Source organism: Oncorhynchus gorbuscha, linkage group LG12 (genome assembly GCF_021184085.1).
Source record: "Oncorhynchus gorbuscha isolate QuinsamMale2020 ecotype Even-year linkage group LG12, OgorEven_v1.0, whole genome shotgun sequence".
Classification (NCBI taxonomy): Eukaryota; Metazoa; Chordata; class Actinopteri; order Salmoniformes; family Salmonidae; genus Oncorhynchus; species Oncorhynchus gorbuscha.
In genome coordinates this window covers 68,489,209-68,506,691 of record NC_060184.1, presented here as the reverse complement: position 1 = coordinate 68,506,691, position 17,483 = coordinate 68,489,209, and the positions used below count along the sequence as shown (strand labels likewise).

General features: G+C 46.2%; 1 protein-coding gene across 12 annotated transcripts in view; it reads left to right on the top strand.

The window, feature by feature from the left end:
- The window catches only part of atp8a2 (ATPase phospholipid transporting 8A2), a 66,082-nt gene extending 53,959 nt beyond the window's left edge, over positions 1-12,123 (top strand). For 10 of the 12 annotated variants that reach the window (XM_046292771.1, XM_046292772.1, XM_046292770.1 and 7 more), the window contains 12 exons: positions 1-75; positions 317-427; positions 1,318-1,392; positions 1,878-2,000; positions 2,660-2,738; positions 2,835-2,896; positions 3,837-3,893; positions 4,467-4,574; positions 7,001-7,089; positions 7,549-7,653; positions 11,515-11,609; positions 11,716-12,123. The exon at positions 1-75 is cut by the window's left edge and continues 109 nt beyond it. In XM_046292771.1, the coding sequence (XP_046148727.1) occupies positions 1-75; positions 317-427; positions 1,318-1,392; positions 1,878-2,000; positions 2,660-2,738; positions 2,835-2,896; positions 3,837-3,893; positions 4,467-4,574; positions 7,001-7,089; positions 7,549-7,653; positions 11,515-11,609; positions 11,716-11,810 (1,074 nt within the window). In that variant the 3' untranslated portion in view covers positions 11,811-12,123. Of the gene's footprint in view, positions 76-316; positions 428-1,317; positions 1,393-1,877; positions 2,001-2,659; positions 2,739-2,834; positions 2,897-3,836; positions 3,894-4,466; positions 4,575-7,000; positions 7,090-7,548; positions 7,654-8,222; positions 8,246-11,514; positions 11,610-11,715 lie in introns of all 12 variants that reach the window. The other 2 variants (XR_006830777.1, XM_046292774.1) reach the window with 2 other exon arrangements.
- The last annotated feature ends 5,360 nt before the right edge of the window (positions 12,124-17,483 follow it).

Here is a 17,483-nt window from a genome sequence, read left to right as displayed (position 1 = left end):
GCCCATGTGGGGGTTGGCATCAGTGGCAACGAGGGCATGCAGGCCACCAACTCCTCTGACTACTCCATAGCACAGGTAACACACAAAGCAGATTCCAGCCCACAGCTTGTTTGTGAGCTGCTAGCACTCCTGTGTTAATGGTTAGCATGTGTCCCTGTAGGGAGAATGGAGGAGGAGCAAGTTGAAGTATTATGTGAGAGCCAGAGGAATCTAGGAATCTGTCTGTTTATCTGTCTTTACCCCTCGGGTACTGCTTATCTCTTTGTCTCACCCTGTATCCATCTCTCTCTCCCCTTCCCCCTCTGACGGGTCCTAGTTTTCCTACCTAGAGAAGCTGTTGCTGGTCCATGGGGCGTGGAGTTATAACCGTGTCACTAAGTGTATCCTCTACTGTTTCTATAAGAATGTGGTGCTCTACATTATAGAGGTAAGACACACCCCTCCCTCATCCTCACCACGCCCACCCTCCCTTATATAGGTCATGTCCTGCCACCCAGAGAGCCAATCAGGTGATGAAGACACATTAAATATGATTTACATTGGTAGGAAGCTGGACTCATTTAGTGAGTGACTAACCCCCTTTTCTATTTTGATGTCATTCTCTTTCTCTCTCTCGCTCGCTCGCTCACAGACACATACATTAACAGAGACATTTTGCAGCTGTTTGTCAATGTTTGACAGTGATGGATGAGGTGCCCCTCTGGTGTCTGCTTTCTGTCACTCACACACACACACACACACACACACACTTTACTTGATGTACACACACACACACGCACACACCCCTACACTGTGTAGAATGGGTGAGAGACATTTTGGAAGCCCCAAGGGGTATCTGTCAGCTGTGCCCCCTTCTTGCCTCCCTTTCTGTCTAACATTAAGGATACCAGCAGGTGCAAACCATCATAAGACCTTCTACCTCACGGTCCCTCTCACACTGGTGTGTGTTTGTTTATCACACATTATTGGCTGCCTGCAGATTTCTATACGTGAAGGGTCATAGACGGTCTCTGTCCACAAAGCAGAGTGTGTGTGCTCCAGGAATATCATCATACACTCTGATCAGTCAAGTCTCTCTGTATGGGTGGACACTCCTCCTCAACACCTGACCCAGAGTCAGATTCCAGTGTTTTACTCTTTGTAGATAACGTTAGCATTGGGTAGTGGAGACTGATCCTAGATCTGTCATCTATGCACAAGGGCCACTTCACCATGAAACAAATCAATGTCTGACATGGTTCTCCTCTATCTAGCCCTATAAAGCTGTTCATTTCATCTTCCCTTGTTCACTCATCCTGTCATCCCTCTCTTGTCCAGCTGTGGTTTGCCTTTGTGAACGGCTTCTCTGGACAGATCCTGTTTGAACGCTGGTGTATCGGCCTCTACAACGTGGTGAGTGTCCACTTTATTCATACTGTCCATTTCCCTGGATCTCTGTACTTTTACTCTCCCTCGTTCTCCATATGTTTCTCTCTCCTTCACCCTTTCCCCCTCTCTCTCTCCCTCCCTCTCCTTCCATGTCTCCACTCGGTGTGAGCTGTGTTCTGTTATCTGTGGTCCATCTGCATGCCACAGCAGTGTCTGTTCTCCTCTCTCTCTGCCGCTACGTCTCAGTGATAATGTGTGCAGCCCTCAGGCTCACCATGTTTGGTGGAATTCCTGTTGATTGTGTTGTGTGTTTTCTCAGTCACACAATCTACACAACAGTCACTGTCTGAATCTCTGAAAGGCGGTCGTGTTTGTTTGGGTGTTTTGTGTGTGTGTGTGTGTGTGTGTGTGTGTGTGTGTGTGTGTGTGTGTGTGTGTGTGTGTGTGTGTGTGTGTGTGTGTGTGTGTGTGTGTGTGTGTGTGTGTGTGTGTGTGTGTGTGTGTGTCAGATCTTCACAGCGCTGCCTCCCTTCACTCTGGGGATCTTTGACCGGCCATGCAGTCAGCAGAACATGCTACGCTTCCCCCAGCTATACAGGATCACCCAGAATGCTGAGGGCTTCAACACCAAGGTGTACACACACACACACACACACACACACACACACACACACACACACACACACACACACACAATTACATTGAAATACTGTACAATTATTCATGGACAAGCATATGGAACCATTTTGAACACTGTGAATGAAAAAATACATACATGATTAGCGTATTATTAGACATAACTTGTAGACCTATATGCACATGTGTGGTGTCATCTGAAATGAAGCTATGATTGTCATGCTCTGTGTTTGATGGGTCACGTCTGGGGCTTGTCTCTCTCCGAGGGATTTGAGATGCCTGGTGTTTGTTTGGAACCCCAGCGGGTAAACAAGGTGGCAGGGAGTCCGGGCCGTCTCCATGGCAATGCTAATGAGATTCAGAGGGCCAGAATAAGGAAGTCATTCAGTTAGTGGGTGGAAGGTGTGTGTAATGTGTGTGTGCAGGAGCAGGGCAGTTGGTTGGTAGCGATGGTGAATACACAGTAGTAGTTGTATTACTGTGAGGGAAACACTGTTTTTGGATGTGGCCTCTGTGTGTTTTGGCATTGGTTTGTACTTACTACTACTGCCCTCTCTCGCTCTCTCCATCCTCTCTCTCTGTCTCTCTGTGTGTGTCTCTGTCTCTCTGTGTGTGTCTCTGTCTCTCTGTGTGTCTCTGTCTCTCTCTCTCTCAGGTGTTTTGGGGTCACTGTATAAATGCTCTGATCCATTCCATTATTCTCTTCTGGTTTCCACTCAAGGTACTAGAACATGGTAAGTAGTGGTGCCTACACCCCCCTGCTAGACACACACTCTTCATTAACTTAATATCTTGTGGTAAATATTTGTGTGTGTGTGTGTTCTCCCCAGACAGTCCTTTCAACAACGGTCATGGAACTGACTACCTGTTTGTGGGGAACATGGTGTACACGGTAAGCAGATGCCCTACACTGTGTCTCGTCTGAACATTAACATGGACTCATCCCACTAATGTAATGCCCAGTCTGATAAAATGTGTGTGTTGTGTGTGTCAATTACACTTTTTGGATCCTGCTACAGAGATGCTCGACTCTGGCCATGTAAATCCGTAATGAAGTGCTCATGGGACTGCAGTTAGTCTACCTCAGCAATCGCTCTACTCATCTACCTTATTCCCTCTCTCTCCATCACTCTGTTCCTTACATTTAGCACGGTGTGTGTGTGTGTCTGTTGCTTATTTGTTTGTGTTTAGATGGCTGAGAGCAGCAGGTACTCTGAGGGTTTTTTACAGGAATTGTTAAGTTTACAGTATATCATTATAGATGTTTATTATCTCTGGTGTCATTTGTGAACAAACCCTCCTTCATGCTCTCTTCTCCTGCTCTCTTCTCGTGCTCTCTTCTCGTGCTCTCTTCTCGTGCTCTCTTCTCGTGCTCTCTTCTCGTGCTCTCTTCTCGTGCTCTCTTCTCGTGCTCTCTTCTCGTGCTCTCTTCTCGTGCTCTCCTTCTCTTTCTCTCTCCTCATTCTCTCCCTCTCTCTTTCTCTTCTCTCCTCATTTTTTCTTTCTCTCTCATTCTCTCCTCTCCTCTCTCTCATTCTCTCTTCTCTCTCTCATTCTCTCTTCTCTCTCTCATTCTCTCGTTTCTCTCCTTCTCTCTCATTCTCTCCTTCTCTCTCATTCTCTCTTCTCTCTCTCATTCTCTCGTTTCTCTCCTCTCTCTCATTCTCTCCTTCTCTCTCATTCTCTCTTCTCTCCTCATTTTATTTTTCTCTCTCATTCTCTCCTCTCATTCTCTTTCTCATTCCCTCTTCTCTCTCTCATTCCCTCTTCTCTCTCTCATTCTCTTTTCTCTCTCTTCTCTCTCATTCTCTCTTCTCTCTCTCTCTCTGCAGTATGTAGTAGTAACAGTGTGTTTAAAAGCTGGTATGGAAACCACTGCGTGGACCAGGGTAAGAGTCTGTTTCCCCTCTACACACTCCCACTTCACTAGCCCTATAGACTGCTTCTATGTACCCTGTTGACATATAGTACCACAAGACTGGTAGCCTACAGGTTGACAGCTGACACTGTTGTGTACAGGTATAGGGGTAGGTGACAGTATAGGGTATACTAGTGTATAGAGATCAGCCCCCACACGCACACACACACACACACACACACACTCTCTCCTTGCCATGTGTTACAGCCATCTCAGGGCATTCCCACTCCAGGGACGGGGTGAGGGGGGCGTTGACACCCCCCGTCCGTTCAGCTGTCCACACAACACCCCCCCGGTAATGAAGCAGGGTCCCATAGGTATTCACACAGTGTCCCCTTACAGAGAGGGAGAGGGGGAAGGAGGGAAAGGGAATGAGACAGAGGAAGAGAGGGAAAGAGGAGGCGGGGAATCTCAGGGACAAGGTTGTCTATATTCAGTGTTTGTACATTAACTATGTGACCTCGCTCTATATTTCTCACCCCGTTTCCTTCCTCTACCAACTCCCTCCCTCCCTCCTCTCCCACCCACCTCTCCTTCCCTGTAGTTCTCCCACTTGGCAGTGTGGGGCAGTATGATTCTCTGGATGCTGTTCTTCAATGTCTACTCAGCTTTCTGGCCGGCCATCCCCATCGCTCCTGACATGCAGGGCCAGGCAAGTCTCCTCCTCCTCTGATTCTTCTCATGGCTCAAGCTGTCTCTTCTGTTACTACTTACGACTGTAGTGAAGGAAGCCGTGTCTACAGAGTCCTGTTGGTTAGGAAAGCTGAGGCGCGCTGCAGAGGTGTGCGGGCAGCCCCAAAAAACCCAGCCTCAGACCGGCTGTAAATATGTCCTAATAGGCCAGAAACCATGGCTGTTCTGTGGATGTGTTCTATATGGACTTAATGCTTTCCACCCCCCACCACTCTCCATACATGTGTCAGTCATTCTGATGGTGGGGGGGTAATAACCCTCCATTACCCCCTACCCCCCCCCCACACACACACACACACACACACACACACACACACACACGGCGCCTGGGCGGCTGGCCTTCTGGGTGTTCCATGTCAGCACTGCTGGAGCTCCTGGGAGATTTATGCCCTTCCAGCCCACTCTGCAGGCCCTCTGCACCTGCTGCATGGTCACCCGAGCCCCAGGCTTTTACGGCCTGCTCTGGAGGTGTTGACTCGTGTGTGCCGAGCTGGACAGGGCTGGAGGAGGACGGGTGTGTGTATATGGGGGACCCCCTGATTGAGGGTCCCATGTTGGGTTTTTTAGGGGGCTAGGTTCAGGGTGCAGTGCTACCCCAATGTGAAGGGAGGCTAGGGGAGGGAGTCTCCACCTCTTTCAGACCATTAATTCAATTTGTGTCAGAAATGAGGAATGTGAATAAACCCTGCAGCTGCTCCGTCCAACTGGGGAACTGGGGGAGACACTCACCCCTCCTCGCTCCCCGTCTCCAATCCCTCCATCAGCCCGCTCAGACAACCCCATCACCTCCTTTCACCTCCTCACTTCCCCCTGCTCTCTCACCCTTTCTCGTTCCCTGTATCTCTACATTCATCTGCCCATAGGGGATGAATACTGGGCTCTTCATTGAATGCTTTGTGTTTACGCTTCAAATAATTGTGTTTGAGTTATGTTTGTGTGTGTTTGTTTGAGACCGTATTTGTGCGTGCGGGGTTTTTGACAAAGAATGTGTGTGTTTGTGGAGGTGTTTGTCTGAGACCGACAGTCTGTCCTGTTGTCTGTGGGTGTTTGTCAAACTGTGTGTGTAGTCTGAGCTTCTCTGGGTGTGTTTCCAGCTGTCATTGGGAATGGCTCATAATGGTTTTCCGATTCAGTCCGGAGAATCCCCTTGGGAATGTCAGCTGTGTCCGGTCCAAAGTATCTACCTCTGACCATCTCTGAACTACGGTCTCATAACAGGGACTAAGGGAACACTCTAATCTTACTATGAATGTAACTAGCCAGTACAGCATAGACTACAGCACAGTCAATGTCCACTTGTATGAATGTAGCTAGTATAGTAGAGAGATGGGCTTTGTTACCAGAAATATGTCAGGGCATATTCAGCAAACTGCTACAGGCATTTGGCATATGGTGGGAGAATTGGCGACCACGTAGAGAGACAGAGAGAGTTTGAAAAGAGGGGGACAGCAGGCAGGGAGAGTGAGACTTCAGAGCTCTAAAGAGACAGACGCATCAAGACAGAAAGAAAAAGACATGCAGATGGAATCTGAATGGAGAGGTAGACAAGGAGGTGCAGCTAATGGAGAGGGGGACGGAGAGACCGTAGTGTAGAGGGTGACTGAGAGACCGTAGTGTAGAGGGGGACTGAGAGACCGTAGTGTAGAGGGGGACTGAGAGACCGTAGTGTAGAGGGGGACGGAGAGACCGTAGTGTAGAGGGGGACGGAGAGACCGTAGAGGGTGACTGAGAGACCGGGTGACTGAGAGACCGTAGTGTAGAGGGGGACTGAGAGACCGTAGTGTAGAGGGGGACTGAGAGACCGTAGTGTAGAGGGGGACGGAGAGACCGTAGTGTAGAGGGGGACGGAGAGACCGTAGAGGAGGACGGAGAGACCGTAGTGTAGAGGGGGACGGAGAGACCGTAGTGTAGAGGGGGACGGAGAGACCGTAGTGTAGAGGGGGACGGAGAGACCGTAGTGTAGAGGGGGACGGAGAGACCGTAGTGTAGAGGGGGACGGAGAGACCGTAGTGTAGAGGGGGACGGAGAGACCGTAGTGTAGAGGGGGACGGAGAGACCGTAGTGTAGAGGGGGACGGAGAGACCGTAGAGGGGGACGGAGAGACCGTAGTGTAGAGGGGGACGGAGAGACCGTAGTGTAGAGGGGGACGGAGAGACCGTAGTGTAGAGGGGGACGGAGAGACCGTCGTGTAGAGGGTGATTAACCCCTGGAGACAGACTCCTGGTTAGAGGTCAACGAAGCTGTCTGCAGCTGGACAAAAGAGGGTGGAGACCCCGTGGAGCGTGTCTGTCTAACGTCTCTCTTGACGTGGCTGGAATGTGTTGTATGTCTCTCTCCTGGGTTCCTGGAGTGTTGTGTTGACGTTGTGTTGACGTTGTGTTGTAGGCTAGCAGAGTGATGCAGTGCTGGCACTTCTGGCTGGGGCTAGTCCTGGTGCCAGCAGCCTGTCTACTCAAAGACTTTGCCTGGAACGCGTGAGTAACACACTCACACTGCAAAAATACCTCTTAAATCAATGCATACATCACATGAACAGCAGTGTTTTTCATATTTCAATACGAACACATACACAGTCCTACTGTACCAAGATTTCTGTGATTGCAGATTTTTTTGCAAAATCAACCATTCCCGCATATTATGCTAGGGCTTGCAAATTTGACCAATCATCGCACTATTACCGCATAAAACGGTCAAATTACTGCATAAAACTGTCTGAACACCACACTATAAAAAGTGGGCTCGCAATTTTAACCAATCACAACACTTTTACCACATACAATGGTTCAGTCAAGCCACACGTCAGTGAATATTTCCCTGCCAGAAAAAGTTAGCAATTTGCGATGCCAAAGAAATCAAGCATTTTTGCCCGCAGATATCACCCCAAAAAACTGTGAAATCCTGACGAGCAACATAATCCTGTGAATGTGTTGTAGGGGTCGTCGCACTGTGAAGAAGTCTCTTCTGGAAGAGGTTCAGGAGCTGGAGGCCAGGGCTGTAGACCCCGGGGCTGCCGTGCTCCGAGACGCCAGCGGGCGCAGGTCAGACTCACACACACACACTGCATCAAGGGATCACAGTTTGGGGGGGGGGGGGGTGTTTACTGAACTTACTGCGACATCGTTCATGTCATTTTCATAGCATATCCATGTGAGGTAATGATAATTCCTTGGACTGAGGGGTCCCCCCATTTTTTTAAAGGTTTTGTTACAAAGTCTGTAAGATTGATGTGTTTATTTAGATTGATGTGCCAGTGTTTTAATGTCTAGCGTATACCATATATGAGAGTGATGTAACCATGGCCAGCTAACCTGTTGGTAACATGGTTGACCCATCCACAGGGCCAAAGCCAACCCTGAGGTCCCCTAGCCCCAGAGCTCAGGGCACAGACAGACACAGGTAGCACCTTGGCTTGGTTTGACCTGGCTCACTGTGTGAACTCTGACCGGTGTGTCTGCTCCTGCTCTGCTCTGCAAGACTCCTCCCCCGTCTCTCTCACTGCGTCCTACTCACGCACTCACTCACCTCAGCACTCATGTTTCATACGGTCTCTTTCTGTTCCTTCCCCATCTTCTTTTTCCTATCTCTCCATCTGATTGTGTCGAGTCAGGAAGTGGACAGGTTTGCACTGCTGTAAGGACTGAGTGTGCTGTAGCCTCTGAGGTTGTGTGTTAGAGTTAGCCGTTTGTGTGTGTGTGTGTGTTTGTTTTGTATTGTGGGTTGTAGTCAGTGTATCTATCATAAGATTAAGAGTTGAACCATTCAGGGTTGATCATGGGGCTTTAAAACATCGGAGGTATTTGGCCATATTAGGTTGAGGAATGGAGTGGGAGATGGAAGACTGAGGTTTGGCCATTTGAGGGGCGGTTGTGTGGGATATTGGCTGTGGATGGGGCTCTTTGGTGGGCTTTGGGCAGGAACAATAGTCCTCAATCATCCAGTGAGACGGCTAGGCCAACAGTCCAGAACAGAGAACTGGCTCAGACAGAGGTGGGCTGGAGAGGTGCTTGGGGACAGGGAGGGGAGGCAGGGCGTTGTTTTTTGGATGGATGGGTGCACACAGCCTTCCCTAGCCTGGAGGTGAGGCCCTTGGCCTGGGCTGAACCTTCTCCCAGACATGGGTAGCGACGACCATGGAAAGCATTGAGGAGTGTGAGAGGCACAGAGGAGAAACGCACACATCTGTATTTGTATTTCATAACGGGAGAGGATTGGGACGAGGATGGGAAAGGTAGAGGACCAGAGTTTCTCTGGGGAAGTAATTAGATGTGGAGCGTTCTTGGACTGTTTGGAGTCTCACTCGCCTTTCAGACAGCGACACTACAGGGGCGACGTGCGACGGATTCAGTCATGACTTTACAGATGTGCTATTTCTATATTTATTTTTTTAGTTTATCAATTTGTTCTTCGTTCATTCACCTTGTCATCCATTTACCTCATTTTCTTTGGCGAATGATACGGTTGCAAAACTTCAGAACGTTTTTTCAGGCTTTGCCAAACACACCAGGTCTAAGTTCCCTGTGGTACCATAAAGAATAGGTCCCTGCTGCTTGCTCAGAAGTGTAACCTTGGGGAGGCTGGCCCGGGTCCACACACTCTGTGGATCGGATCAGGGCCCCTGCCCCAGTGCCAGGGAAACCCCTCATGTGATTTAATGCCTCATTGGCTGCCTGATCTAGAGAAGTAACCTACCGTGTTCCACAGCGGAATCAGACAATCTGGGAAGCATTCTGTTAGAAGGAAACATTCTGTTCTGTTTGGATACTGTTAACAGAATGTTTAGCGTTGCCATTAGTGAGGAGGAGGATTGAGAGAGAGGAAGGCTGGGGGATGTATGCGTGTCTGTCTGTGTGAATTTGTACGTGTTTGCATGTGTGTGTGAATGTTTAGAGGAGGGATGATGGTGTTTGTCCTGGAAAACAGAGGGTGTAGTCTTTCTCTGGAGAGAGAGCAGGAGGAATGGGGGCGGGGGGCTTAACATGGCTGTCTGTTTGCCCTGCAGTCACATAATGAGATGGGATTGGATTAACTGAATGTGAATCTGCTCTTCAGTACCAGCCAAGACATATGCCCAGCCCCCTAGCACCTACCAGGTCTGGCTCTGGTAGTCACATCAATAAGGTGTCTTGTCTTGGGGTAAGGTCTAGGCAGGGGTTGACTTCTATAATGCTAAAAGGACTCGGCTATTGACATGGACATTTTAGTCATTTAGCAGACACTCTTATCCAGAGAGACTTACAACTAGTGCAATATATCTGTAGACAACAAACACATCACATATGTACATTTTCCCTCCTTTCCTTTATCAGCAAAGTCCATGTTAGTGGGAAAGACAAGTGCCTATGCCATGTCCTAATAGTACAAAATGATCTCTTCTCACTTCCTTGTTCCTTTCCTTCAAGACCCCAGATCTGCAGGTCTTCAAGGTGTAAGCAATAGGGTAGACTATCCATTGTTTTCACCTATATGTGTTCATAAAGGGAAGGAAATCATATCCTGGTCCCAGATCTGTTTGTGCTCTTGCCAATGCCAAAGGTTGTTATTGTCAAGTCATTGGCCTGAGAATGAGTGACAAGGAGTTGGCATGATAGCACAGACAGGATGACATGGGTGTTGTAACTTCTGGACCGCATGAGCAGAGCGCGAGTCACTTGATCAAGTGTTCTCGGGGGTTGAGCTGTGTGTCGTAATCTGACCAGAACCTAGAGTGTAATTTTACTCTGAGCGACGCGAGCCTCTAACCCAGCGGCGCTGCTTCCTCCCAGGTTCAATTTCAAATGAATCGTCTCACGCTCTGAAAACGTTTCATCTGTAGTATAGCAGGCCAGTGACACTCAAGCTAAGCTTCCGAGTGTTCGGTCACAATCAAAGACTATACTACGAAGCAAGCTAAATTTACTCAGGATTTTCTAAAGCCAGCCAGCTTCAGTTAGCTTCACATACCAGCTCAGGCTTCAACCATACTATGACGGTGGATATGGCTCGACCGCCTGCCGCTAACTCTTAGTGCTTCAAACACACCGACAACGTCCTTCCGCAAAATAGTTTGCAGTATCATCTGGATATGTGTTCGACAAAAGTTCAACATTCACCTTCTGCTACCATTTCTGTCAAGCCTTTAACGCATACAGTTTGACACGCATGTTCCATAAATCCAACGTATGCTATGCACCACACCGGACGCACTGCAACTGCCTCTGCAGCGCAATGCTGCAAGGCCAACGCAGCGTTTTCATTGGAAATGAATGTAATTCTGGTGTACCAAAATGCAATGATGCTGTCAGTGTAATCAAAGCGTACGCGCATTTGTTAGCCTGCTACATGTCGCACATGGCTGGTCAAACGCCAAACTCTTCATTGAGACAGTACTGAAACATCAATCCATGGGCGAGTCGGTGCCACATGTTCATTTGTGCTGAAAAGTTATCTTTCAAACTCTGCAGGCTATGGTGTGAAATAGGCTTTTAGAAGGGCCGTCTTTATTTTATTACTTTGGTAATAAAAAAAATATATTTTTTAAACACAATACCTTTTTTGATTAATAAAACATTGAATCAGTCCTCTTCCTGAAATGGGGATAATGTTGCAATGTTTGTAAGAGGGAGGGAATCTGATATACTTTGGTCCTCAACTCATGGCTCAGACACTTCATTCAGGATAAATGGAGTTAGCCCCGAGTTAGCCTGCTACAGAGCAGGTTAGTTCTGAAGGATTCGTTGCCATAGAAATTGCCCTGACTAAAAGGTGATCCACAGTCGTACGACTGGTTATCCCTCAGAGTAGTACTTCCACCTGTTGTGTTGGTTGTGTTAACCTGTCATAGAAATATAGAGATTTTCCCTGTAACCTGTCAATCGGTGGCTGTGATTGGTTGACTTACCTGTCCGTCTCTTCTCCTCCAGTCTGAACGAGCGTGCCCACCTGTTGACCCGGGTCTTTAGGAAAACACCCTCCAACGTGGGCCGCAAAAACTCTGTGCAGCAGAGCAACGTGTCTCGTGAGTATCCCTATCCTTGTCCCAGCCTCGGATTTACTTCTATGTAGGTAGGTAAACATACAGTGGTGTACTCACTGTACCTGTCCCTCTTCTTCGCTCTCTATAGATGGCTATGCCTTCTCCCAGGAGGAACATGGGGTGGTGTCTCAGTCACAGGTGTGTCGATCCTACGATACCACCCGCCAACGGCCCAGCATCTAGCCCCTCCCACTGCCCCGCCGCCCCACCCTCAGCCCACCTGGCTACGGGGCGCTTGGCAACAGTTACCGAGGTGGCCACAACGGTTGCCAAGGCGACAGCGGAGACAGACTATGCTGAGTGACCGACCCTGCTGTGGCCTTACTGGAACTTATACTGACTTTGACCTCTGACCTTGACCCCTGGAGATCATTGCTAAGCATGGAGTCCCGTCTATACTGTCCAACCTGGTCTCCGCTCCACACACACACACACACACACACACACACACACACACACACACACACACACACACACACACACACACACACACACACACACACATATTTACATTTATAATATATATATAATATTATATAATATAATATATATATATATATATATATATATATATATATATATATCCAGTGGGGAGAACAAATATTTGATACACTGCCGATTTTGCAGGTTTTCCTACTTACAAAGCATGTAGAGGTCTGTCATTTTTATCATAGGTACACTTCAACTGTGAGAGACAGAATCTAAAAGAAAAATCCAGAAAATCACATTGTATGATTTTTAAGTAATTAATTTGCATTTTATTGCATGACATAAGTATTTGATCACCTACCAACAAGTAAGAATTCTGGCTCGCACAGACCTGTTAGTTTTTCTTTAAGAAGCCCTCCTGTTCTCCACTCATTACCTGTATTAACTACACCTGTTTGAACTCGTTACCTGTTTAAAAGACACCTGTCCACACACTCAATCAAACAGACTCCAACATCTCCACAATGGCCAAGACCAGAAGGCTGTGTAAAGACATCAGGGATAAAATTGCAAAAAATGTAAAACCTGCAAAATCGGCAGTGTATCATACTTGTTCTCCCCACTGTGTATGTATGTGTGTATGTGTATATATATATATCTCTCACACACACACACGCAGACACACAGGCATTAGTAATCACAACCACACAAACTGACAGAATAAATCAACCACAGAGACTAATGTGTATCTAATCATAGCATGGACTGGGTTTAGTTTATGCACCTGTGCGTCTTTGTCCGTGTGCATGGCTGTGCTTCTGTATGTATCTGCCCTCCTGTGTCTGTGTGTGTGCGTGTGCGTGCGTGCGTGTGTGTGTGTGTCCGTGTCCACACTCCCTCACATCTCCCTCTCCTGAGCAGGGGTTTAACTCATCCGTCATCACCGTGGCCATGGGAGAAAGGGAGGAAGAGGAGGGGGGGCACTTTAACATAAACACCAAACACACACTGGCCTAGGAGGGATTCCTCTCAGAGAGCTGAAGAGGGGGATTGGAGAGAAGGAGGGGGCACCCTGTAGACCACCTCCATCAGCTTCTGTAACTCTTATTCTCCCTTTCACTACTTTTCTATCTCTCTCTGCTTTTCTCTCTCTCACTCTTGTTCTCTCTGGATCAGTGACCTCCTCGTCTCTCTCCCCCTCATCTGCAGCACGTCTCCTCTTCCTGCTCGGTTGAATCTATTTTCCCTTGTATTCCACCGCTGCTGTGATTCCTGCGGTCCTGCCTGTCACCCCAGGAGGCAGAGTTAGCAGCAGCCTGGCTTGTAGTGCTTCCTCTGTTTGTTGGGTTCTCAATTAATCTATGGACTTATTCTTTGTTGAATAAAATGGACTTGTGTCTCTGTCTTTTAATGCCTGTGTTTGTTCTCCTTTTCTCTGGGCTATACACTATACTACCCACTATAATTTACCTGGAGTTATACTTGAGGATGTTAACTAATAACAGGTGCGACATATATACACTACCGTTCTAAAGTTTGGGGTCACTTAGAAATGTCCTTGTTTTTGAAAGAGAGGCAACATTTTTGACCATTAAAATAACATCAAATTGATCAGAAATACAGTGTAGAAATTGTTAATGTTGTAAATGACTACTGTAGCTGGAAATTGCTTTTTAAAATGTATTTATGTAATATCTACATAGGTGTACTGAGGCCCATTATCAGCAACCATCACGCCTGTGTTCCAATGGCACGTTGTGTTAGCCTTTTAAAATGATAAACTTGGATTAGCTAATTGATCATTAGAAAACCCTTTTGCAATTAACAAGAAGCAAAGAACTTTCTTCTGAAACTCGTCAGTCTATTCTTGTTCTGAGAAATGAAGTCTATTCCATGTGAGAAATTGCAAAGAAACTGAAGATCTCATACAACGCTGTGTATTACTCTCTTCACAGAACAGCGCAAACTGGCTCTAACCAGAATAGAAAGAGGAGTGGGAGCCCCCGGTGCCCAACCGAGCAAGAGGACAAGTACATTAGTGTCTAGTTTGAGAAACCGATGCCTCACGAGTCCTCAACTGGCAGCTTCATTAAATAGTACCTGCAAAACACCAGTCTCAACGTCAACAGTGAAGAGGCGACTCCAGGATGTTGTCCTTCTAGGCAGAGATACAAAGAAAAAGCCATCTCAGACTGGCCAATAGAAATAAAAAGATAAAGATGGGCAAAATAACACAGACACTGGACAGAGGAAGATTGGAAAAAGGTGTTATGGACAGACAAATCTAAGTTTGAGGCGTTCGGATCACAAAGAAAAACATTTGTGAGACCGAAAAAATGAAAAGATCCTGGAGGAGTGCTTGACGCCATCTGTCAAGCATGGTGGAGGCAATGTGATGGTCTGGGGCTGCTTTGGTGGTGGTAAAAGTGGGAGATTTGTACAGGGTGAAAGGGATCTTGAAGAAGGAAGGCTATCACTCCATTTTGCAATTCCATACCCTGTGGATGGCGCCACTCCTACAACAGGACAATGACCCAAAGCACAGCTCCAAACTATGCAAGAACTATTTAGGGAAGAAGCAGTCAGCTGGTATTTTGCCTATAATGGAGTGGCCAGCACAGTCACCGGATCTCAACCCTAATTGCTGCAAATTGAGGATTCTTTTTCCTCTTTAAGGAATACCTAGGATAGGATAAGTAATCCTTCTCACCCCCCCCCCCCCCCCTTTAAGATTTAGATGCACTATTGTAAAGTGACTGTTCTACTGGATGTCATAAGGTGAATGCACCAATTTGTAAGTCGCTCTGGATAAGAGCGTCTGCTAAATGACTTAAATGTAATGTTAATTGTCTTTAACGAAAGCAAAGTTTGAAGGACACAATTATTATTTAAATTAAAAATCTATATTTATAACCTTGTCAACGTCTTGACTATATTTCCTAATCATTTTGCAACTAATTTCATGTATATTTTCAAGGAAAACAAGGACATTTCAAAGTGACCCCAAACTTTTGAACGGTCGTGTACTTCAATGGAATTCCAGTTCAACTCCATCGAGAAGCAGTATTTTGGAAAGTCTGCATAGATAGCATTTCAATAAATATTCTGTAGAATGTGTGTATCGTTGCTTCCAATCCTATATGGTGTGTTGTGGTCTGTGTGAAAGCAGTGTCTGCCAAATCTGTGTTAAGGACACGTAAGGGCAGGAAGTCAAAGGTCAGGGAAATGTACTCCAATGTGTTAAGAAAAGGCACAATTGAATGGTCTAATGCAAGATAGATTAGCAGTTCAGGTGTAGGTTACTTAATCAAGGAGAACATTGAGAAAGAGAGTAGAGTCAGTAAATAGACACTCAAAGTGAATGAAGGCTGAGAGCATGTTGGAGGAGAACACGAGACGGACAGTCAAAATAGTAAACATACGGACAGTTTGGAAGAAAGAGATGGAATACATTTACTCCAAGTTAATGTGATGAATCTACATTCTAGATGTAAACTGTGAATAGACTACAAGCCAGCCATGACCCGTTAGCATCCCCATTAAACTTCTGTTCCTGATCAGCATGGAGCAGCATGGGGTTCCCACACCCACCTTCCTGGACGTCTCCAAGCCTCCAGCCCAGCTCCAACCTGCAGCCGCTCGTCTCCAATGTGGGGAATCCATTTCATCTCCCTAGTAGGAGCCTTCGATCCATTTAATCTCTCTCTCTCTCTCCATCTACACGTCCCCACCCCACATCCTAGTCCCCCCCTAGTTTCCATAGAGATGTGCCAAGAACACACCTCCGTCACCGTTCAATGTTGTGATTTAAAAATATTGGCAAAATGTATTACTCAGAATAAAAATGGTCCTACCGGACATTATTAATCAGGATTCCTAAGATATGTTATTGATATATATACATATAAGATATATTATATTGATATATATCTTAAGATATATTGGAGACATCATTAGACAACTACTGTAAATAATGGAAAACTATGAGAATGCAAGGAAAACAGGTTTAATCTTTAGAACAGATATTGAGAAAGTATTTGATACAGTACGTCTAGAATCTCCGGAGAATCTCTAACAAAATATGTAAAAGTAATGTACAACAATCATTCACGTAAGATAATAAATAAAGGAATTGTCAAGAGCCGTAAAACAAGATGTTTTTATTTAACCAGGAAAACCCCATTGAGACCCAGAGTCTCTTTTTCAAGGGAGACCTGGCCAAGAAGGCAGCAACAATCAATACTTTACAGAATTAAAACACAACAATACAACAACATGATCTGTCCGGAAAAAAAACATTTATACTCCTCTGTAACAGAGTCTCCCATCAATATTTTAAATGCATTCAGTGTCACTAACATATCTAGATGAAGCATGGACTGTAGACTATTCCATGCGTCTGGTGCACAAGAAGAGAAGGCAGTCTTGGCTAATACTGTAAATGTCCTGGGGACTTTAAGTAGCAACCACCTAGCAGACTGGGTAATGTAACTGCTGGTGGTGAAGGAGACCAGACTACAGAGGTATAAAGGAAGTTTACTCAAAAGGGCTTTGTAGATGAACACGTACAGGTTAACCTCTCAGGTTGCCCTCTGTCACCATATCTACAGTACATTCAGAAAGTATTCAGACCCCTTGACTTTTTCCACGTCTTGTTACGTTACAGCCTTTGTCTAAAATTGATTAATGACAACAAAAAATATCATCAATCTTCACACAATACCCCATAATGACATCACAATACCCCATAATGACATCACAATACCCCATAATGACATCACAATACCCCATAATGACAAAGCGAAAACAGGTTTTTAGAAATACCTTATTTACATACACCTTAGCCAAATACTAAATATTTAAACTCAGTTTTTCATAATTCCTGACATTTAATCCTAGTAAAAGATTCCCTGTCTTAGGTGAGTTAGAATCAACACTTTATTTTAAAATGTCAGAGAGACATCACCTTATTTCAGCGTTTATGTCGTTCATCACATTCCCAGTGGGTCAGAAATGTACAGACACTCAACTATTATTTAGTAGCATTGCCTTTCAATTGTTTAACCTAGGTCAAACATTTTGGGTAACCTTCCACAAGCTTCCCACAATAAGTTGGGTGAATTTTGGCCAAATCCTCCTGACAGCGCTGGTGTAACTGAGTCAGGTTTGTAGGCCTCCTTGCTCCTCATGATGCCATCTATTTTGTGAAGTGCACCAATCCCTCCTGCAGCAAACCACCCCCACAACATGATGCTGCCACCCCCATGCTTCACGGTTGGGACGGTGTTCTTCGGCTTGCAAGCATCCCCCTTTTACCTCCAAACATAACGATGGTCATTATGGCCAAACAGTTCTATTTTTGTTTCATCAGACCAGAGGACATTTCTCCAAAAAGTACGATCTTTGTCAGTTGCAAACCGTAGTCTG